The sequence below is a fragment of the Dreissena polymorpha genome, chromosome 8 (assembly GCF_020536995.1).
Source record: "Dreissena polymorpha isolate Duluth1 chromosome 8, UMN_Dpol_1.0, whole genome shotgun sequence".
Lineage (NCBI taxonomy): Eukaryota > Metazoa > Mollusca > Bivalvia > Myida > Dreissenidae > Dreissena > Dreissena polymorpha.
In genome coordinates, this window is record NC_068362.1 from 69,154,392 (window position 1) to 69,179,941 (window position 25,550).

The window sequence follows — 25,550 nt, forward strand, 5'->3', positions numbered from 1 at the left end:
CCGTTTCAACTTGTACTGTACTATTTGCCAACACACAGTCGAGTCAGCATTCTCGTAATCACAAATTAAATACCAATATCCAGTACAATGACAACATTCTCTACAACAAAAAGGTTTTGACCAAATGTGTACTCTGATTTGTTCAACAAATCTTGAGTTATTTTCATTTTTTTCCAAAACATAACAACGTTTGAATTTTGTTCAAATCTGACTGACCACTAACGACAGACAAAACGCAATCATAAACGCACACCATGCAATAGATTGTGATGAACATTTAATTAATCGACATGAACAAAAATGGCACATACTTTTCGAGTGTAAACATAATTAACATGAATTCCTTTAAATTAACAAAGATTAATGAAATAAACACTATTTAGTTTGATTTGTTCTTGTCCTTTGTTTAATTGTAGTAGTTTTTCTATTGTGTGCGTAATATTACTTAAAAAAGATGCAAAGGCCATATGAGTATGCCTATAATGCAAAAATGTTTGAGTTTTCTTTTCTCAAATTTTGTTAAATGAAAACTGTTATCAAGATTTAAATCATATTTAGTTAATAACTAACAAAAATCAATAAATACATATGCTTAGTTGAATATATATATTTATGTTAACTTTCGTTGTATTATATAAATTGTGTTCTAAATATCGTAGTAATGAGTGTACATGAATTACAAGGTACATTTATGATAACAAAACCAATAGATAAACAGTGAGACACCGCCAGCTGTTCGGTATCTGCCTTCTTTATTTAATCTTAGTCGTGCAACGCTTTTATCCAAAACAAGTGTTTGGTAACTGCGGGTATATAATTATGTTATATGTCACTTATTGTTTATATTATTTATGTTACAAACATAAAAATATTCAGAACAAGTTTATATTTGATTGACTTATTTAAGACTTGTTTTGAGAGAATAACTTTAAAGTGAGTGATTATGTGTATAAAATTCCTAAATATTTTTGGGAAAACACTTAATCGGCGTTTCTTAGTTTTGGGTTTTAAACTATTGTCTTAAAGGAAACAATTAGTTTGTATTAAATTTATTGCATGTTAAATTATTAAGAATACAAACATTTCCTTAATTACATCACAAATTATAGTTTACGAACATAACGTTAATGTTATTGTTTTTGTTGTTGTTGTTGTTGTTGTTGTTTAAACATATCGAGAAAATTCTTAAAAGACGATCACCTTCAGCCCGCAATTGTATCTTAGGAATAGTTCGCCAAAGTAAGGGTGGATACAAAACTCAATTAAATCCTATATATTGTATTCATCAGATAAAAAAACGAATATGTCTGAAGGTGAAAATAAGCCGCTCATTCATGCTGGAACGATTCCAAAAAAAGAATACGTAATCACAGGTAAGTTATTTCATACTACTCCTAACATATTTTGAATGCTTATTTATATTTAAATTGCTTGAAAAACTGTCCATAGTGATATATTTGTATTGCACTTTAAACATTAGTATAAGAAAAATCTGAAACGGTATTCCAAATCGTAAGTCTTCCGTCTTTTATGAAATAAGTCGTTGGCGTCGGTTCTAGTTGGGAGTGTTCATTATATGCTGAATAAGCTGGATTTCCAAACTGTTATTTGCAAATATCAAATATAAGATATGATTGTGCCATTTTAGTTAATGTACAAAAGTCGTAGACCCGTTAAAAGGTGTAAATATGGGGAGAAAACGTTTGGCCCTGATGCTATCAATGACCACATCCGTCTTGGAACAGTACACACATTGAGCTATCAAATTATTTAAATTCTTTCTACGCTCTTTGAGAATGGCATTTAGATAGAAAGTCGCAAAAGTTTGCTTTATATTAAGAATAAGTAACCCATACCAAAAATATATCGTCTTATAGCATTGCTAAATAGCCCTGCGAAGGTATTTTAGCGAGTCTTCCATAAACATATCTTACATTGTTTTCGTCCCAATTAATTATTTACTCCGACCCAGTCAGGATTTATGCCGGGCGATTCAACGATCACAAAAAATAACATGAATTTATTATACCTATTATATTCTAAAGCTTTGGTTAATGGTTAGGAAGTAAGATTTGTATTATTGTATATAGGTGATGAATCTTATCAAGTCTAGCACAAAGCAATATTGATTTAAATTCAAAAAGCAGGTATAAATGGCGAAAATCATTTTAAACAAATTAACTATCGAATCAAAGTCTTCATATTATTATGCGTTTACCAAGTGAGACGACATTTACCTTACAATCGAACATTTTTACAATTTTTACATGGGTTGATGAATAGTAATTTTATTAAATCCATCGAAAACATAAGTAATGCTTATATCTCGCAAGTTAATAAACCTCCCCATTTGTTTGGCATTCACATTCTAAACATTCACAACAATCATGTGGTGCATGTGTCTAATGACTAAACATGGCCCAAACATATAGCAGTCATAAAAGAAAAAGCGTGACAACGTTTACGTTAAAATCTAATGTGCCATTTAAAATCTATATTCGATCTTAAATTTCTCGAATCAAGTATAGATTTTTCTTTATTTGACAAACCATCTCATAATTTAACAATTCACTCAAAGATGTCAGAATTGCGCCAGTAGTTTCCTCAAATCTTATTTCGACGGCCACGCATGTTCCAGTGACGCTAAAGAACACATAAAAGCGGCCTGAATGAGACCCCCTGTTTACGAACATAGTTGCTTCTCCACTATGAAAACTTTGGTAAAACTGAATCTGCCTTTAATTACTTTTTGAATGGATCAATAACGTAAATATCCACGACGAACTTATTGCGCGCTATTTTTGCTCTACGTCCATTTTAATGTTCTCGATTATTCGTGTTCTATATCAATTTGTTGAACCGAATAGAAATAACTTGATCATATAAAATGTTTAAAACTTAATTTGCTGTTGTTTTGTGAAATATTGGTATACTGTTCAAAGCTAGTTTAAGGATAAACGAAAGATCTTCACAAATATGGAAGTATTTTTTACTATAATAAAAATGTCTTTATGCGTAAAAGCTTCCGAGAAAACAGTATTGTAATACAGAGCGCCCTTTGGTATTAATAAGGCAACTGAATTAAATGGTATGCGGTTAAGATTTTTTAGAGACTGGGCACCTGTTATTATTGGTCCTTCAACACATGTCAACAACTTTTCTCTTTACCTCAAATGAGAGGTCGCCATCAAGAACTATTTTGTTAAGAGCATTCATTAGAAGCATCCCTAGTTTGCTAAAACACTGTTAAGCACTTAATATTGTTGACAACACTATGTACCAGTTAATTGGGTTTCTTGTTAACTGTTAAAAAATAATGTATTAGCTCTTAGCCCGAATATAGTCTGTTTAAACGAGCTTGTTTTAATCACTTGAACTATCTGATACTTGCGAGCGATGTATGCACGACTTGTTAAATTCTTTACATAGCAAATGGGTATATATTTTGTATTTCAAATTATTTAAATTAATTTCAGAGCACACTTTAAAAGTCTTAAAATAACTGTTAATTTTAAATTGTTTAAAACGTATTTGTCGCATGTCTATATCATGCAACCCAAAAACAAGGACCACAGTGTAGTTAAGGACTTTTTCTTTTTTGTGTTATCTCTTTTAGACAGCATGCATGTTTCCTTTAATTCCATAAAAATTGTATATATTGTTCTTTTTCATATTAAATTAATTATAATTTATCAATCATTCATAGATGTGTTATATGTGAACTTTACTAGGTAACCTTTTACGCCACAGCTAATCTAACTATCTATCTAGGCGGGTTTATTTTACAATAAACATCGAGGTTAAATCCGCGTTATTGTTTAAAACCCTATATATCTCAGGGTTTGACGCATATCATGACTTTTATCTAATCACTGATTTTATAACGACGATATCATTTATTATTTTTTTATTAGATGACACAACACAAATGTTTAGATTTGAATATTTTTCCAATAAAATTGTTTGTCTTGTCTTAATAAAAACTGGTTCGTGAAAAATAATATGTAAATATTTGCGAAGTATATTCACAAATGTCAGACACATCCATGCAAATAAAATGTAAATTGTATTTATTTTTTTTTCACATTTTAAATTAAAAATTGTATCATTGTTTTGACAGCCTAAATTGAGCTTATCGTTAAAGCGTATAGTTGCTTTTTTTTCCCGGTGTGATGAATAAAACATAGGTTGGCGCTGGTATCAATTTTGACGAAGTATTATAAATCGGAAATTAAAAGGCATTATAAGACGAGTCATTACAAATTGACCAGTGTATGATAGCAACGTAAACATTTTTAATTAACAAAAAACTTCTGACATAAACATAAATGATGAATTTCACTTATATAATCGTTACCATTGTTCGATGTGTCTCATTCAATTACATGTAGGTTAACGTCAGATAAGCCTGCTTTTCATAATGTAAGAATACCACGAGCATGGCTAATTCATATATGTTTTGGTTTCTTTTTTGGAAAAAAAAGTTATGCTATTGTAAAAAGTGTTAACGGATGGTTATGTCTTATTGTACGACGGGTAAATGAAATAAAGTATTAAATATACATGTTCGTCTTAACCAGGAAACGTTATGATAATGAAAACACATCCTGATTCGACACTGGACATTGATAACATATACAAACGACAAATACGTCTTTCTACCAATTTATATCACTTGTCACTAGCTTATCGTTTAAACATCGGAAACAGTTTAAGTATTGATTACTGATAGGAGTTTATAACAGTTGGATTAATCTTTTGTATTTTCAGCTGATAGGAAGATCACGATTAGCCAGATTAAAAATGAGCATCGGATAGAGATGGAAAAACTTCCGCCTGATGGTACTGAACTCATTAGTATATATTTTTCATAAACGAACTTAAAAAATATCACATAAACAATAAAGGTATTGAAATAAAAATATATGATTAACCTTATAATAATTTCGGTGTGCATTAATGGTGATGTGACATATTTATATGTAAACATGTGGCAACACTAGCTATACAAAATAATAAGACTTCATCTGAATTTATTGGCATTGTCTTTTCAATAAAGGCGACTCTAAGGCACTACGTGGAACTTGCCTGTGTAAACAATTGAAAAAAGTGACCAAACAAATAAGTGTACATATAAATTATAATTCATAGATCGTTTTTTTTTTAAATATATCTTGAAAAAGTATACTTGTATCGATTTCAATATGCATGTCTATATTTTAATAACGGGTGTTAATGAAGTAAGGATATAAATACGGACGAAACCTTGCTACAAGAATATTAATTTTCGCACTACACTTAGTCAAATGCCTTATTATTACCTAATTATTTTCTATATTAAAACTTTTCGATTTACGAATTGTTTTTGTTGTTTTGCAAGATCGTTTGACTCGATCGACCGATATCTTGTTTCGGGTGGTTGGCGTAAATAATATACACTGCTAATGTTTTTATTTGCAGACAGATGCCTTAATCCGATGCTTGTAAAAGAGGTAAACATGTCATTTTTCCACTAATATTTTAACTCCAAGGATTGTCAAATGTAACGTTAATCGCTTTGTTTACACTTTATTTATAAGAATACCCGGGACTTAATTTCAAGTAAGTTTAAAATGTATCGTGTTAATAACGTTCTTAAATACAATTAACGACTGGGTACGATTCCTGGTAATATAACATTTTTATGACATGAGCAATCGTGTTCATTTTAATGTTTACCCATGGAAATAATGTCCCTAAAAAGCGCGTCATGGTGCATCCTTATGTTAGTGAAGATAATTTAAAACCACCATTTATGAAGCTGAATGTTGAGATAGAAAACACAAAAGACTATACTACATTAATATTTTCAATTTATGTCGGTATGACATACAGTAGCTTCATTGTATGAACAAACATATTTATTGTATGAACAAACATATTTAGTAGGCAGATTCAGTCATATGCTTAACATGCTAAATATCGTTTACTGTAACAGGTCGCGGTAAACATACACGTTACCATCTAAGTCTGAATATGTATCATATAAAGTTCATAAACACAATTTAATGAAAGCAAATTATTATAGGATGAAAATTCTACAATAATGCTTCGGGATGAATATCAGAGTCAGTTTTATTTTGGAACAAGCACGGGGGATGGAAATTGTTTGTATCACGCATGTTCCTTAGCGATATGCGGTAAGTTAATTTATAGGCACGTTTTCTACCTAAAATTTGTCAGACATAATAGTCTTTATTCCATGCTTATTTGCCTCCTGGTTTAACAAAACCTTAATTAGAACTGCAACTTATATACTAAAACAGTTCGAATATGTAAATAGTATTTGTGTATTCTTTAACAAGCATAGTGCTCCAAAAATAAACCCAAATTATATTGTTGGTTAAATTTCTTAGGTGACGAATCGCTATCTGCAAAATTACGACAAGACACGGCGGATGAATTGTTGAAGAATCCAGGGGAATATTGTACGAACCATCCATATATAGACCGCTTTGTTAAAGAAAAAAACTTAGACAATGACGCAATATTAGCAATGTATCATGTAATGTTTGATGATAGTGTAAAAGCAATTAAATCAGAGGAATTAATTGAACATATTAGGGATGAAGGCAAAAAGACACAAAGTGATAGACCATGGTCAAGCTTGTTACATGTGCTAGCCTTAAGTACTGTGTTACAAAGACCGATACAATCCATATGCCCAGAGGTACCATGCAATTATCGAGAACTGTATCTTGGTACAATACAACCTTTACCTCGAAAACCAAAGGAAATAACTTTATTCTGGGGAGTATCACGTGTTGGATCATCACTTGTCCCCAGCCATATTGTTCCAATATTTAGTAAACAAGGTATTTGTATTACTTAATGTTGTTTCTGTTTAGTTTGTAAGCCTAAGACATATATATATATATATATATATATATATATATATATATATATATATATATATATATATATATATATATATATATATATATATATATATATATATATATGCGTGAACAACCAGATACACAGACATACAAACAGACATAAATATTCCTATTGGAGACTGTGTGTATATTTGTGTGTGTATTCATTTATATATACAAATAAACACTCATACATTCATAAATCGTCGTAAATTGAAAGTGGCGTTGCTATTAAACTTCCAGGCAGTTCTGTTCTCATATACTTTTTCCGGTTGAGTATTGAATTTAACCAATGTTTGTGTACTTAAATGACACGGTCATAGGGCGAATACCACAACTTTTCCGCTCACCGTCGAAAATGTATACTTCTGACAAAAGCACCGTATCCTTCTGTCAAAAACATGGCCGCAAACTTTTTGGCGAATCCAGAAATGAAAGAAAAAAACGAGAAAAGAAGGTAAGTTGGGGTAATAAAAAGATATTCCATCGAACGAAGTATATACTTTACATCTAATTGCCGTTCACCGCATCAAAATTGAGTCGCTATTAACTTCAAGATAGTGAAAACAATTTGAGCATGTCGTGAAAGAAGTGACTTTCATGACGCGAAAAATCGTATTTTTTGCAGATTTTAAACATTTTAAATGAAATATTTTTTGTTAAACGGTATTTTATGGTAGAAGAATCAATTTACAACACATTATGGCATGCTTTATTGAATATAACTGTGATTTTAACATTTACACATGTTAGCAAGTATGCACCGCTCAACACTGACATTATAGAAATATGAACACCGCTCAACAATGTCCGTAAAAGCACCGCATCTCTATGATTTTTTGGCACCGCTTTATTCTGATATTTTTTCTTTCAGAAGGAAGAGACGTACACATTTATGTTTGAACAAACCAAAACATAAGAAAAGGAGAGTTTTTCCTCCGGGTGCTGAATATTACAATGTACTTTAAAAATATATGGTTTTCAATTGTTTTTAATACTTGACGGAAATAACTATATATGATTCGAACCATTTACATCTCGTTAAAACGGACCGCGCTGTAATGTCTTATCTATGGCGATATGCACTCACAATCTTCTATAGACAGTCTCAAAAAAGTTTTTTTTAATAATTGTAACCCTTTTGTTTCTGATATAAGTAGTCGAGAACATTTTTGGTATATATCTTTGGTTTTGGCCACAAACACCGAATTCATATTTCAGTAAATTTAACCAATGCAACATCACTTTGTACCCTCTATACATAACTAAATTTATTATTTCCTTCGGTTAGTTTTACACCAATATTTGTTTATAGCTTTCCATAATCGCAGCTGGACATCTTTTTTTACCTGATTATGAATTTGAAATCAATAAATAATAATTATCAATAATGATTGTATTTTACCAAAACAATATAGATAAATTGAAACATGAGACTAAGACATGTGCCCTCCACGTACTGGAAAGCAAGACAATCGATCCCGGTGAACCTTTTTTGGTGCAAGCATGCCATCATTTTCAAGATCAATTCTGGGACACGTAACTTTTATAAATGGAAGATTATCGTAAATAAATTCAGCTCACGATGGCTCGTTCTAGTTTATCATTTAAAACAATGTGCAGAAGTTTGCAGTGCCACGAATTTCAGCGACACGGAATATAAATACGTTGTTTATAATCAGTGTTGCGCGGTGCATCGGTATTTATGTAAGTGATGCATGTTTTCACCAACAAATTAGGCCTTTAACAGATATTGAAACAAACAGGTTCGTATGGCATGTTCTTTTTATATATACAATGATTTAAGTCCGTCACATCAGGTCTGACACATCGACAATCATCTGATTATTACATTTTTCTCACAAGTACGAATGGCGTCGAGCGCGACACGACCTTTTGTAAACACTATTTCAAAGTCATGCTAAATATTTCACGACAGGTAAACTTTTATATTGGTTCAGAATTCGTTGAAGTGCTTCGCAAGTGGCAATCATTTTGCAGTGTCTTATAATAAAACATTTTGTCACCCACTTACCTGATATTGCTTCGTCCGCCATGTTTCTTTCCGTCAGAAGGATACGGTGCTCTTGTCAGAAGTATAAAATTTTGACGGTGAGCGGAATAGTTGTGGTAATCGCCTTATCACCGTGAATGAAGTCTTGAAACAAAATGCAGCATTGTGGACATTGAATTTCTTTATTAGTTCCTAGTTATGTGGCACATATATCAAACACAATGTATACTATTGATATAGTGGGAATCAGCTTCCTTAATAACAATAGCTATACAAAATTATAAGACCTCATCATTGTCTTTTTAACAAAGGCGACTCTAAGGCGCTACGTGGAATTTGCCTTCGTAAACAATTTTAAAAGTGACCAAACACATAAGCGTACAAGAAATTATGATGCATAAATCGTTGTGTTGGTTTTAGCTCCACTGGCCAGAGGCCAGCGAGGCTTATGTCATGGTCCTGTGTCCGTCGTGCGTGCGTGCGTCCGTCCGTGCGTGCGTGCGTGCGTTAACATTTCCTTAAAACATCTTCTTCTCCTAAACTACTGGTCCAATTCTGATGAAATTTCTCAGGAATGTTTCTGGGGTGAACCTCTTCCAAATTTGTTCAAATTATGCCCCTGGGGTCAAATTTGACCCTGCCCCGGGGGTCACAAAAATGAAAAATTGCTTATATAAGGCCTATTTTGTGAAAACTTTCAAATCTTCCCGCCCATAACCATTGGGCATAGGGCTATCAAATTTGGTATGTAGAAACACCTCATAGTCCTCTACCAAATTTCTTCAAATTATGCCCCTGGGGTCAAATTTGACCCTGCCCCGGGGGTCACAAAATTGAACATAAGCTTATTTAAGGCCTATTGTGGGAAAACTTTAAAAATCTACTTGTCGATAACCGTATGGCATAGGGCTACCAAATTTGGTGTGTAGTGACATCTTATAGTTCTCTACCAAGTTTGTTCGAATTATGCCCCTGGGGTCAAATTTGACCCTGCCCTAGGGGTCACAAAATTAAACATACTCTTATATAGAGTCTATTTTGTGAACACTTTAAAAATCTTCTTGTCCATAAACATTGGGACTAGGGCTACCAAATTTGGTATGTAGTGAAATCGTATTGTTCTCTACCAAGTTTGTTCAAATTATGCCCCTGGGGTCAAATTTTACCCTGCCGCGGGGGATCACAAAATTGAACATATGGTTATATATGGCCTATTTTGTGAAGACTTCAAAAATATTCTTTTCTATAACCATCCGACCTAGGGCTATCAAATTTGGTATGTAGTGACATCTTATATTCCTCTACCAAATTTGTTCAAATTTTATCCCTGGGGTCAAATTTGAACCTGCCCCGGGGGTCACAAAATTAAACATATGCTTATATAATGCCTATTTTGTGAAAACTTAAAAAAAATCTTGTCCATAACCATTAGGCCTAGGGCTACACAATTTGGTTTGTAGTGACATTGTATAGTCATTCACTTAGTTTGTTCAAATTATGCCCCAGGAGTCAAATTTTACCCTGCCCTGGGGGCCACAAAATCGATTATATGCTTATATAGTGCCTATTTTGTGAAAACTTTAAAAATTTCTTGTCCTTAACCATAAGACATAGGGCTACCAAATTTGGTATGTAGTGACATCTAATAGTTCTCTACCAAGTTTGTTCAAATTATGCCCCTTGGGTCAAATTTGACCCTGCCCGGGGGTCACAAAACTGACAATACACTTATATGGGGCCTATTTGGTGAAAACTTAAAAACAAATCTACTTGTCCATAACCATTGGGCTAGGGCTACCAAAATTGGTATGTAGTGACATCTAATAAACCTCTACCAAATTTGTTCAAATAATGCCTCTGGGTTAAACTTTGACACTGTCCGGGGGGGGGGTCACAAAATTGAATAAACGCTTATAAAACGTCTATTTTGTGAAATCTTTAAAAATCTACTTGTCGAAAACCATTCAGACTATGGCTACCATATTTGGTATGCAGTAACATCGTATAGTCCTCTACCAAGTTTGTTCAAATTATGCCCTTTGGGTCAAATTTGACCTGACCCGCGGATCACAAAATTAAACATTATATACGCTTATATCTTGCTTATTTTGTGAAAACTTTTAAAATATTTGTAACCGGACTGGGGGAAATCTGTGCCCTTGTTTTGATTAGCACAACACAACTCGCTTGCTGCGTTTACTCTTTTATTAATTCATTATAAGTTCTCATAATGTCTCAACAATCATTCCTTCCTAACTGTATTAAATTCTTATCACATCTTATTTGATAAATTTCATTCTCCCACTTCAAAGTGTCTCTCTAACTTGTAACTGACTTTCTTACTTGTTCTTACTGACCTCTACTTCCTTCCTTCATAAACTAACTTGTCACTCTTTTGAAACCCTTTCATCCCTAATACCAAGTCACACCCACACATCTCACTGACCAATCATATCTCTCATTCATCCATCGATCATACAGATCCTTAATGCCAAGTCACACCCACACATCTCACTGACCAATCATATCTTTCTCTCATCCAACATACAGTACCTTACTTCCTTACTTCTATAAGACTGTAATTAATTAGCACCTAGTCTAAGAATCTTTAGATCTTTAGTCACAGTCATTATTTATAGCTAGAGCTGATAAGCATACAGTCAGCATGCAGTCTGCATCTTGAGTGTGAATTCAACATGAGAAGACTCCCAAGACTGTAACTAACACAATGTAATCAATATCAAGTTAAACATGTGGTTCCAAGTAACCTTCTGCTGCAATTCAGTAGACAAACTATAATTATGATATTGTATGAATTTATAATCAAAATCAAATAATAATAAAATAATATTTGTAACTCTGTGACATATTCTTGTCCTTAACTCTAGGACCTAGGGCTACCATATTGTGTATGTACATGTAGTGAGATATAGTAGTCCTCTACAAAGTTTGCTCAAATTATGCCCATGGGGTTAAATTTGACCAAGCCCAGGGGGTCACAAAAGTGTACATGTGCTTAAATATGGCCTATATTTAAGTTTTTGCACATGCAGAGAATATTTGTTTCAGCCTTTTTTCAGCAGTTGAGCGATACAGGGCCATCATGGCCCTCTTTTTTTTAATATATCTTGTAAATAATATACTTGTATCGATTTCAATAAGCATGTCTTTATTTTAACAACGAGTGTTAATGAAATATGGTTATTAAAACGGACGAAACCTTGCTACAAGAATATTAATTTTTGTACTACACTTAGTCAAATGCCTAATTATTGCCAAATTATTTCATATCTTAAAACTTTTCGATTTACGGATTGTTTTTTTTTTTTGCAAGACCGTTTGACTAGATCGACCGATAACTTGTTGCAGGTGGTTGGCGTTGGATAATATACACTGCTGATGTTTTTATTTGCAGACAGAGGCCTTAATCCGTTGCTTGTAAAAAAGGTAAACTCGTCATTTTCCTCTAATAATTTAACTCCAAGGATTGTCAAATGTAACGTTAATCGCTTTGTTTACACTTTATTTATAAGAATACCCGGGACTTGATATCAAGTAAGTTTGAAATTCATCGAGTTATAACGTTCTTAAATACAATAAACGACTGGGTACGATTCCTGGTAATATTACATTTTTATGACGTGAGCAATCTTATACATTTAATGTTTACCCATGGAAATAACGTCCCTAAAAAGTGCGTCATGGTGCATCCTTATGTCGGTGAAGATAATTTAAAACCACCATTTATGAAGCTGAATGTTGAGATAGAAAACACAAAAGACTATACTACATTAATATTTTCAATTTATGTCGGTATGACGGACAGTAGCTTCATTGTATGAACAAACATATTTATTGTATGAACAAACATATTTAGTAGGCAGATCCAGTCATATGCTTAACATGCTAAATATCGTTTACTGTATTAGGTCGCGGTAAACATACAAGTTACCATCTAAGTCTGGATATATATTTAAAGTTCATAAACACAATTTAATGAAAGCAAATTTCTTACAGGATAAAAAGGCTACAAAAATGCTTCCGGATCAGAGTCAGTTTTATTGTGGAACAAGCACGGGGGATGGGAATTGTTTGTATCACGCATGTTCCTTAGCGATATGCGGTAAGTTAATTTATAGGCACGTTTTCTGCTAAAAAGTTGTCAGACATGATAGTTTTTATTCCATGCTTATTTGCCTCTTGTTTAACAGAACCTTAATTAGAACTGCAAGTTATATACTAAAACAGTTCGAAGATGTAAATAGTATTTGCGTGTACTTTAACATGCGTATTGCCCCAAAAGTAAACCCAAATATTGATGGTTAAATTTCTTAGGTGACGAATCGCTTTCTGCACAATTACGACAAGACACGGCGGCTGAATTGTTGAAGAATCCAGGGGATTATTGTACGAACCATCCATATATAGACCGCTTTGTTCAAGAAAAAAACTTAGACAATGACGCAAAATTAGCAATGTATCATGTTATGTTTGAAGATAGTGTAAAAGCAATTAAATCAGATGAATTAATTGAACGTATTAGGGATGAAGGCAAAAAGACACAAAATGATAGACGATGGTTCAGCTTGTTACATGTGCTAGCCTTAAGTACTGTGTTACAAAGACCAATACAATCCATATGCCCAGAGGTACCACGCACATTTCGAGAACTGTATAATGGAACAATACAACCTTTACCTCGAAAACCAAAGGAACCAAAGGAAATAACTTTATTCTGGACTGGAGTATCACGTGTTGGTGCAACACTTGTCCCCAGCCATATTGTTCCCGTATTAAGTAAACAAGGTATTTGTATTACTTTACGTTGTATCTGTTTAGTTTGTAAGATTTAGATATTATATATTTTGGTGTAATTTTGGCACGTACCAGTATGTCCCTTACCATCCAGGGCTACCTAAAATAAAAGACATCATTGACCGCCACTGGACCACAATTGAAAAATCAAGCAAGCTTAAACGTATATTTCCTGAAAAGCCCATATTGGCATATAGAAGACCCAAGAGTATCAGGGACATACTGGTACGTGCCAAAGTTACATCAAAATCCGAAGAAGCTGTTCTGGGAGAATCAAAAAACAGGCGGCACCAGATAGGTGCCAAACATGCAACATGATGCGCCCATCAAAAACATCCAAAGCCACATCTGGTGCAATTTCGTCCATTAAAGGTAACCACAACTGCAAAACTGCAAATGCCGTATACCTGATGACCTGCAGTATATGTAAGAAACAACATGTTGGCGAAACAAAAATGGCATTAAACAAGCGCATGAATTTACATAGGTCCGACTGGAAAACTCGCAAATTCAATAGGTCTCCCGTTGCCGCACACTTCAGCGAATCTGGCCACTCGTTTGACAATATCAATTTTTATTGTACAGAAGCAAATACACAATGGTCCAACGAGGAGCGTTAGTCGCGGGAGACATATTGGATAAGGCGACTGAACATCCTTGCTCCATATGGAATAAAAACACAATGACACATAAATGGAATCTTTTACTGGATAAGGCTACTCAATACTCTTCAGCCCCATGGAATAAATAAAAACGACATATACAAAATAAAACAACTTAACGCGAAATTATAACTTCCATTTTAATCATTTTAACGTTAAATCGATATAATAAAACATTTTAAGCGCCATTTAATAACACACAATTTAAATAAGTGTAAGTAAATAATCACAAAACGAAAACTAAATATTATGACACAATACTGAATGCAAAACGTTTACTGCAAATTTTTATATTTTATTATTACATCGATATAATGAATATCACGGGCGTCAGTCTAGAACACAATTTTAATATGCGTAAATAAATAAATATAAAAAATAAAACGACACATAACTATAAAGACAAACTGGATGCCAAAAAGTTAACCGCAATTTTTACAATTTCATCGATATCATAAACACCGCGGGCACCAGTCTAAAGCACATGGCTTAAATCAGCGTGAAGTTGTTTCCTGTGGCTGCAAGTTTTTACAAGACAAGGGTTCTATTGTGCATTCACACTGGAGAATCGTTAACTCATATCTGTATACTACCCTGAAAAAGACGTATAGTCGAAAGAGCTAGGGTATAAGATACTCATTTTTCACACTGTTTGAACAATTTCTCATATATATACTTATTTCTTATTGTTCTTGTATCCTCATAGGATCCAGTGTTTTTGAAAGTATATTCGTTGGTGGTTTATTATATTTCTCAACCATATATATAATTTATATATATATACATATAAACACTCATACATTCATAAATCGTCGAAAATTGAAAGTGGCGTTGCTATTAAACTCCCAGGCAGTTCTGTTTTAATATAGTTTCGCCGGGTGAGTATTCGTATTTTTAAGCTTTATTTTCACATAGTTTACATATCTATGACATGTTTTATGTGCATTCAATTTTCTTTCTTTTCTTTTTTCATATTATTATTTAACAATTAACATGTAATCTGTTGTTCTTTTATTTACATTAGTATGTGTTCTTTATACTCATTATTCTAAACTGTTCCTGATTTCGTCTAATACAGACAAATAACGAATTTTGTAATCACCAAAGCTGTTCTTTAACATTTTTTAGAAAGCATGATTGATGCATTTAAGCGATAAGATGTAATTGTATTTGCAATAAATATAGGAAAACCTCAACTTCCTCAACTCCAGAAACATTATCAAGGCAAAGGTCATTGTAAAAGTTTTTATTAAAGACATGTTAACACGTTTCTATACAATAAAAATCAAAACATACAACGTAATATAGTACATAAAAATTATCAATGTTGTCAACGCCTATTCAACAATTGATAAGTGTGGGTTAATATGTTTACATACAAATTATTGACAAATTAAACGCAAATACAACGGAGCTTTAGAGGGATAATTGAATACATGCCTACAACTTTTACGTGATGACATCGTTACACTATGATGCATAAAATGCAATATTTAAACAACAAAACAGTTAATATACATACAACAGAAGCGAATTATCTAGTAACTTATGGCATTAGTAAAATAACAGAATGAGCATTAGTTGATGTATGATAATTATCGAAAATATTTAGGTCAAATCGTTTAGTCTTTACAAGGAATATACAAAAACAACTGTATATATATATATATATACATATATATATATATATATATATATATATATATATATATATATATATATATATATATATATATATATATATATATATATATGGGATCAAATATTAACGGTAACCAGATAACCGTCCATTTTCCGACATGTATTACCTTTATACTGATTAGTTGCACCATATTATATTCATCAAATCAAGCTATTAAAAAATAGTTAGTTTGCAAATGATCATTTGTCGGTTTTATAAAATAATTATGTTTATTGTAGCGGAATAATTTCCTGAATAAATTGTTCAAGTTATAATTGCTCAACTTTAATAGAAAAGATCTATTTGTTCATTAGTTATCATATATAAAAAAAATATCTATCTGTGGAAATTTAAATTTAACCAATGTTTGCGTACTTAAATGAAGTCTTGAAACAAAATGCGGCATTGTGGACATTGAATGTCTTGATAAGTTCCTAGTTATGAAGCACATATCAAACACAATGTATACTATTTATATAGGGGGGGGGGGATCAGCTTCCTATATAACATAAACGAAATTGAAAATGAATATTTAAGTCGTGTTCAAAAATATTATTTATTCACTTTTTTATAGATAACATGAACACAGATTCTACAATTTTCAAAGGATGTTTGACCTGCCAAAAGAAGATACCAGTGTATGAAACAAAATGCTTAACCAAAGGCTGTTCCAATCATGTCGATCCAGGATATTTGAAAATTGAGCAAGGAGACCACATAGAGGTCCCTGCTGAAGGATGCTGTGGGCTCTTCATTAACCACCACGCTATCGTAGACTCATTTGAGTGTAGCAACAATGGAAATGGAAAAATCCAGGTTATAGACGTTCCATATAAACCAACAGATAGCAAGTTAATTATTGAGAATCATACTTTACAATACAAAGATAACATTGACTTGAGTACTGTAAAAATAATTAAATATAAAAGGCCCTTGAATGACAAAAAAGAAACGCACAAAAGAGCGAAACAACATATATCTAAGGATTTGGTAGATGAAAAATACCACCTCTTCGTTCGAAACTGTGAACATTTTGCATCGACGTGTGTTAACGGTAATGATCCTATTACCATTGACAACAAATTTACACATGCTGCGTCTCTGCAGACGATCCGATGTGTTGTCATACTTTTTCATGCGTTTTGCCTTCTAACCATGTCTGCCATGTATCTTGTTAATGTATTAGTTTATATTGGTTTTGTAGGTGATGATGAAAGACTGAAACAAGCGTTTTGTTTATTTAAATCATGTTACATAGGTAAAAATCATGGTTTCACGAACACTATTTGCGACTGGGAGATATTGGCAGGATATGCAGTATTATTGTTTGTTATTTCATGTGTAATAACTCTGTATCGGTGTAGGTGTGGATTGTGGATTGGTGATTGCGAATGCGGGTGTGGAAGACATCGGCGGATGTGTTTTCAATGTATATGGTCTTCATTCATTGTTATGATTTCCAAAATACTATGCATTTCTGCAATGGAGTCAAAAAATTTCCTTTTAGAGCGTTTTTGGTTACAGATTTACCAACCATTGAGTTTTGGATGGTTCATTACCATACTGCTTTTAACAGTTATTATTGAGTCGTTAATTGTATACTTTTTAGCTTCTTACTATTTTGCCAAAATATTGGTCTGGTTGTTCGGTAAATGTGTGAATATATTATTATGCAAATGTTGGTGCGAGGGATGTTGTTGCGAAATGTATGAACAGTTCGTTAAATGTATATGTGGATGTATTGATGAAGATTCACATGACTATTGTGTAAGACATGGATTCGTTTAATCTCTAAACCAACAATTGATTGGAGTGACAATGTTGCTAAATTAAACAATTAATCCATATTGTTTTGTTCTAAATATCATCGTTTGGAAAAAAGGTAATACCTGACAAAAACCAATGATTTCCTTTATTTAACAGTATAGTTTTGATGTTGTTTGTTAAAAGACATTGACAGACCAATATATTTAAATTTAATAACTTAAACGAAGCGTGTAATGCATATGTGTATTTGTAATATCGTTCCTGATAAATCAACTATATGTGACCTGTGATGCTTAAATGAAACTATTGCTTTCTTGATTAAAATTCAAAATACATTCAGATAAATGTCCTACCAGTGTATATTACATTTTTATTTGATAATAATTTGAACGTTTCCCTATTGAACACTGTTCGCCTTTCAACATTTATAACATACATCTTTATGCTTCTATGTTGTAATTGTTGTTTGGATAACATCGATTGTTCATTTTAAATGTATATGCTCAATCGGTATCAGTGTATACCAGACGGCGGTACATTTGTATTGTCATAATCTGATTGAGAGTTGAATTAATTAATAAATTATAGACTCATGAACGATCTCGATAATAAGTTAACTCAGCCAACACGATCATGTCCCTTAGGCTGCATTCAGATTGCCTTTTTAAGTGCCTTGCTGTTATCAAATGGAATTTAGGGACTTTTTAAAGTACAACTGTTAAATTTGAATAATAAATGTTCCTTAGCATGTAAATGATATCGTGTGAACGTTAATTTTACGTGAACAACAACTAACATGTTGACGGTTACTGCAAGTAACAACCTGGATTAGGAGACATATTTTACTCGAGGGCAACTTTGAAAATAAACTAAAATTTCAATTTATATGACAATCTATACAATATATACATTGCAGTGGCATTTGATTTCAGAGATAAAGATTTTACAACATTTATTTTTGCATTTGAATTCTATATTTACCAAGCTCTACCCGAAACGCTCTGAGCTTTGACCGCAATTATTGTCATTTTAGCATGATCGTTCCTCACCTCACAAGCAGCAGCATTCTGGACCATTATGCTAAGCCACACACCGAATATGATATGAAGTGTGTTATATGTATGTCAGTGAATGGACCTTGAGATTAACATTCACATTTAAGACCCCTGACGTCCTTGAAGGTCGACACCTTACGTTCATAGCGACACAATATACCACACAAAAGCATTTAAATTATATTATGTCGTAAGGTTCATCACAAATGTTAATTATATATAATACCTTTCCGGAGATGATATACAGAATTACTATACTAAATGAACCCAAACGCAACACTATGGCATTGCTATCTTGCGACAGTACGATTATGATAACGAATGCAATTTCGTATTATCCCATTCATGCTATCATGTGTTCACTATCGGCATATAGTTCTGTCACAAACGGTCAAGTCATAATCGTAGGACGGTCATATTATCACGTTTGTGTTAATTTCATTTCGCATTATCTTTATCGTACTGAAACGTTTTACTAAAGTACTGTTGCATATACATTATCGTACTCTGGTATTCCGGTATCCATGCGCAAATAATTTTTTCCCACAATGAGGTTTGTTGCAACATGTCTGAAGCGGATTCTGATTTTGAAAGTAAAACTGTTTTTTCAAAAATATCGCTACAGTACGTGGTATGGTAGTTAGGCAATGATATTGCATCAGTAAGGTTTAACAATGGGGAAATATTGATATGGAAAAGTTATGATATAGTTGTAAGTTATAGTTAAAAATATTGATGGGGACAGTACGATAAGATGATTGCACAAAATATATAAAATGTAAATAAAAAAACACGTTTTGTTTCGATTTCAGGAAATATTCACCGCAACGGACTTGTTGAATGTTTGCGTCGAACGGAAAAATGGATACTAGCTGACATAGCTTGTATAGTGGCAATGACTAATTTTTATATATTTAATGTAATGTCGTACTTGGCATTTGTTAAAGATGTCGAATACCTGAAACGTAATCTAATGCTATTCAAACCATGTTATGAAGTTGAAAGTACGTGCGGGTTATTAACTGATTGTGACTGCATTATTTCCTTCACGTATTGTGCAGTTTATTTCAGTTTTTCATTGATTCGTTTAGTACTTTCATGGTGGCTTTCAGACTCACCACGACCATGCTGGAAATGCAAGTTTTCTTTATTAACTGTTTTATGTTCAAAGATAATATCTTTATTGATAATGCAGTTTCAAAATAGCCTGTTTCAGAGAGGATGGGCAGAGCTGTATACGGATATTCCTATTGGCGGGCTGATCGCACTGATATACACTGTTGTTTTGTTAGAGTCATTGTTGATATACTTTGTTGTATACAAGTATTTGGCAAAGTTCTTCTTTTTATGCTACAATCTATTGTGTTATTTGATCTCATCATTATTCGAGAAATTGTTATATGTTATTCTTGTATGCATTTGTATTACCTTCGGATAGAACATATATAGATATTTTCTTAAATAAAACCATGCGTGTTGTCTTATGTGCGCTTTCCCAGATTCTGTATTCATGCGTTGGACATTAAACGTTATATGCAACAAATTGGACTTAAATGGAAAGCTCAAAAAGAACACATTTAGTTATCTACAACAGGGAACGATTCTTGCTTCTTTGCCGAAATCTAAACAAAAATACAAACTATTCCAAACATTAGACGAACCACTGAAAATGAAATAAAGATGTCTATAATATTCCTGATACCGGTGCAATACACTGTATGGTATACCTAATGAAATCGTTAGAAATTCGATACGATAGACATTGAGCAGATGAGTCTTAATGCTTTCTCGCCTTGCCGTCGTCAATCTACCCATCACCTTGTAACAACACTTCACTTACACGTGTGTTGTATACTGATCAACGCACACGTGTATTATGAACTGACTGCTTGAAAGAAATACTAGTTAGACATAAATGAATAGCTTCGCTTCTAGGTGGTAAGTTTTAAGGTCTCGTTTGCAGTAAGTCGATTGGGTTGTTTCAGCGTAGCTGTCTAAACATCCAATACAATGCTGGAGAGTTTTCCCACGAGTAGACACAAATAAATACAATTCCGCTACTCGATGCGTCAATGTAAAATTTATAGCTATCCACAATGGTCTTTTACAACGGTGATAACCGAATGTTGATCGTTAAGCTATAAAAAATGTATCCCATTCATAAATAATCAGCGGTTACTTCAGTTTTACACTACAATCTCCAAATCAATAGGTAATTTCAGTTTCTCTTAAACATAAACAAGAGCGCGTATATTCAGATGCCGTTCTGTTGCATTTTTCCTTATTTGTTTTTGCATTATTTGCGCTAATATGTTTTAAACCATGTACGAACTTCTATTCAATTTTGAAATACTAACGAAAAGTTATGTTATATAGTTTTATATTGCCATACAACCATTTTTATTATTGGGTTTTGCATATGCAAGCGAATCAGAACAAACATCGTCCACTTTCTTTACACGTTATATTTCATCTCGCTGATATTAAAGTCAGTACAGCCTGAGTGGAAATCGCCCCATAAAGCAAGAATATGCTACCAACATTTTCCCGTTTGCTATAAATATAACAATTTGACTTCAATTGCTTTATTTTAATGTCTCGTGGTTAGGTTTTACTTTCGCAAAAACGCAATGGGATTTTAGTGGTTCAAATGAGTGGAAATAAAAGTGTGTTTGAATAAAATAATACCAAACCTTATATTTTCGTGCAGAACAAATAAATGTTAGATGCACAATGTGTCCAGGAGGACACGTTGAATAACTGATCTGATGTAGTATCACATATATCTATCTGCACACGAGTGACATTTTAATATATACGTACACAATGTAATGGAGGTGTTCGAAATGTCTTTTGAAAATGTCTGCATATATAAATGTATAAATTTTCTAAGGAAATGTGTTTGTTTTATAAAGTATTTATTAACTTTATTGCATAGAAGATATGCAATTTATTGCATAGAACAATCAATCAATATTCTAAAAATATGCTCACTGATAAAAACTGACTAAAGCAGCCGTAGCTGCTCGGGAATATTGTACTTATTTATACATTTAGTTTGGATATATATCATCCCATCTGTTTAATAAATACAGTTAAAGGGGCAAAGAGGTATTTTATCGGTCAGTTATGTATAAAGTGGTATTTAAACACTGATGAGGAAAAATTAATTTAAAGTAAATACATTTGCTCATAGTAAGTAACAAGTGCCTGAAAACAGTAACGAAATATCTTTACATACCCGTATTGGAATCAAATAATAGCAGACAAATCAAAGAATATCTTGGTAAGTGATTTTTTTCCTGTTAAACATGATATTAATTTAAATACTTTGAATTAATAAAACTGTGTTTAAACGTATGTTCACAAACACGCATATATTTAAAAAGATAAACGACCATTGATTTTAAACACAATCTGACAAAATATGTCTACTTATGTTTACGACCCAGTGTTATTTTACATTCTCCTTCTGAGTACTATGGGTTACACTTATGAAAATCAGAATGTATAATAATGTATAAATAGTATTCATAATATAATACATTATAATAATAACCATTTAAATATCAAAACGTTTTCAAAATTGCGTGTTGTCGGTTTAGTACGGAATCCGGATAGTGCCATCTATAATATAGACCTTCTTTCATCAAGGGCGACAAACGAAACACGAAGCGATACACGATATGTTTCGCGACACACGGAAGAGCACACGATATTTTTTTAGATGCACGAAGCGACGCGATGGAACGTACCACGAAATATCGCCCATGTGTAGGTAGCCCAAAAGGCGTTATATCGTGGTAAATATCGCGTGTCGCTTCGAGTATCGTGCAAAATATCGTGTGTCGCTTCGTGTATCGCACAAAATATCGTGTGTCGCTTTGAGTATCGCGCAAAATATCGTGTCTCGCGTTCAAAGGGCGACACACAAAACACGAAGCGACACACGATATTTTGCGCGACACACGATCAAAAAGTTGTTGCCATTCGCTAAATAAGACAATCGATCATAAATGTCTAACGGCTGTAAAAACTTTTGCGGAAATTACGACGATGACTGATATGAATTGGTGCGCAAGTGTAGGGTCTCCGTTTCTATCGATTTACTTACTTAATGATTCTTAATCATTGCTGCTTGCAAGTGTAGGTTCTGTTTCTATCGATTTACTTAATTAATGATTCTTAATTATTGCTTCGGTTTGTGATCTCAAATTTGATTGACCGAAGGGTTCAAGGGCTTTTTCTAAAAATAAATGCTTGTTGAGCAGGTTTTTTCTGCTTCAGCAGAAAAAAATGCTGCTCGGGCGGGAATTTTGCTGGTCTTGCAGCATCTAGATACTGCTCGAGCAGGATATTAACACGTCATACGACACAATGCATGTTCTTTCACGCTAAAGCTGCAGTTGTTTAGTGTTTTTTTATTGTTTCTTAAAAATAGGGGACGTCGAGGTATGATAAACAGAAAAACAGGTTAGTTACTGATCTTTTTGTAATGTATTAGGCTCGGCACGATTACAATAATTAAACAATGTTTGCTTAAAATAACTTTGGGATTTTCCGTGCAGTTCGATTTTCCTATTCTAATTTTGAAGAAATAATTTACGACTAAGAAAATTGATGGGATAAATCGAATACTAGGTCGGTGCCGAATAAAGCAAAGTTTATTTAGCTCGGCACGAAAATCGGAACCACTCGCCAAGGCTCATGGTTAAGATTTTCTAATCCTCGCAAAATAAACTTTGCTTTATTCGGCACCGACCTAGTATTCTTTATTTCAAATATATCATATATTAATTTGATTATAATTATAAGTGGAGTGGATAGTGCTTTTTTCATCAGCGATCGAAATTGTAAGAGTTGCATTTAATCAATTGTAAAGCAAAGCCCTAAAAGCGGAATACATTACATTTTTTTAAATAATGTGATAATTTTCTGTTCAATTGAATGAATTTTCGTTTCATTAATATTTAATGACAATATTAATAAATTTTGGTATACAAACGGGACCCCCACCCCTGCAAATTATGCTAATTGAAATGTCTGTGCGTGTATTTTGAAATCTCTTTACTGGTGATAAGGAGTGATACAAATGTATAGCATTTTATGATAAATACATCTATTTGTTTAATTTATTTATCGCAAGTATTTTTACCTTAGTGTGATTGCTTGTTTTCATGATGGTGTTTCGTACGATGCAGTAACGTTCAATCTTTACACGTTATAGCGGATTTTACATTTGCCGGTACCCGTTATAAATACGTTAAATGTTTCGCAGAAAAATTTAACAATATTTTTTTTTATAGTTATTAAACACTGCATTTTTATTATTAAAATGGCTAATATATATACACTACTTCCTGTTAATCCATTTCCGGCAAGTGTCTTCATTTAAATGCTAAACTATTTTATTGAAGCAACTGTTCAGTATTTTAGCTGTAAAATGTGGCTTTAATCACTGCTCAATATGCCAAGAGATGACATAGAGGTATCATAAAATGTGTTTAATGACCAGGCACTCGTCATGTGGTTTATGCTGGGACCGAAGTACAGGTCCCTGGGTTTATGACACTTTGTATTCTTAAAAATTGTCTAGACAGTATCCGATCATCGAGATAATCGGTTGGTGGTGAACAAAGGTACAATTAAAAACCGGGATAAAAATACTGCAACAAAGAGTGTCAAAATTGGTGTTAACAATTAAATAAACAATGACATTAATCAAGAGAATTTAACCCTAACCCTGTGTAACAAGGTAAGATTTTTCATACTCGGACTGGGAGCATCATACTCGGACTGGGAGCATCATACTTGGACTGGGAGCATCATACTCGGACTGGGTGCATCATTCTCAGACTGGGAGCATCATACTCGGACTGGGAGCATCATACTCGGAATTGGTGCATCACACTCGGATTCGGTGCATCATACTCGGAATTGGTGCATCATACTCGGACTGGGTGCATTATACTCGGACTGGGAGCATCATACTCGGACTGGGTGCATCTTACTCGGAATTGGTGCATCACACTCGGATTCGGTGCATCATACTCGGACTGGGAGCATCAGACTCGGACTGAGAGCATCATACTCGGACTGGGAGCATCATACTTGGGCTGGGTGCATAATACTCGGACTGGGTGCATCATACTCACACTGGGAGCATCACACTTGGGCTGGGTGAATCATAATCGGACTGGGTGCATCATACTTGAGCTGGGTGCATCATACTCGGACTTGATGCATCCTACTCGGACTGGGAGCATCATACTTGGACTGGGTGCACACACACCGAATATGATAGGAAGTGTGTTATATGTATGTCAGTGAATGGACCTTGAGATAAACCTTCACATTCAAGACCCTGACGTCCTTGAAGGTCGACACCTTACGTTAATAGCGACAAAATATACCACAAAAATCATTCAAATTTAATTATGCCGTTAGGACCCTCACTAATAAATAAATTGACACTATATTTAATACATTACTGTTCGATGATATGCAGAATAACTATACTGAGTGGTCAAACGCAACACAATGTTATTGCTATCTTGCGACAGTACGATTATGATAATGAATGTAATTTCGTATTATCATATTCATGCTATCATGTGTTCACCATCGGCGTATATTTCT

General features: G+C 33.3%; 1 protein-coding gene across 9 annotated transcripts in view; it reads left to right on the forward strand.

Moving 5' to 3' along the window:
* LOC127842452 (uncharacterized) overlaps window positions 1–18,453 on the forward strand; it is a 48,294-nt gene extending 29,841 nt beyond the window's left edge. For 6 of the 9 annotated variants that reach the window (XM_052371960.1, XM_052371961.1, XM_052371962.1 and 3 more), the window contains 9 exons: window positions 1,290–1,373; window positions 4,771–4,842; window positions 5,461–5,492; window positions 6,068–6,179; window positions 6,396–6,854; window positions 12,347–12,378; window positions 12,949–13,054; window positions 13,267–13,737; window positions 16,664–18,453. In XM_052371960.1, the coding sequence (XP_052227920.1) occupies window positions 1,290–1,373; window positions 4,771–4,842; window positions 5,461–5,492; window positions 6,068–6,179; window positions 6,396–6,854; window positions 12,347–12,378; window positions 12,949–13,054; window positions 13,267–13,737; window positions 16,664–17,877 (2,582 nt within the window). In that variant the 3' untranslated portion in view covers window positions 17,878–18,453. Of the gene's footprint in view, window positions 1–694; window positions 810–1,289; window positions 1,374–4,770; window positions 4,843–5,460; window positions 5,493–6,067; window positions 6,180–6,395; window positions 6,855–12,346; window positions 12,379–12,948; window positions 13,055–13,266; window positions 13,738–16,663 lie in introns of those variants that run through there. The other 3 variants (XM_052371968.1, XM_052371964.1, XM_052371969.1) reach the window with 3 other exon arrangements.
* The last annotated feature ends 7,097 nt before the right edge of the window (window positions 18,454–25,550 follow it).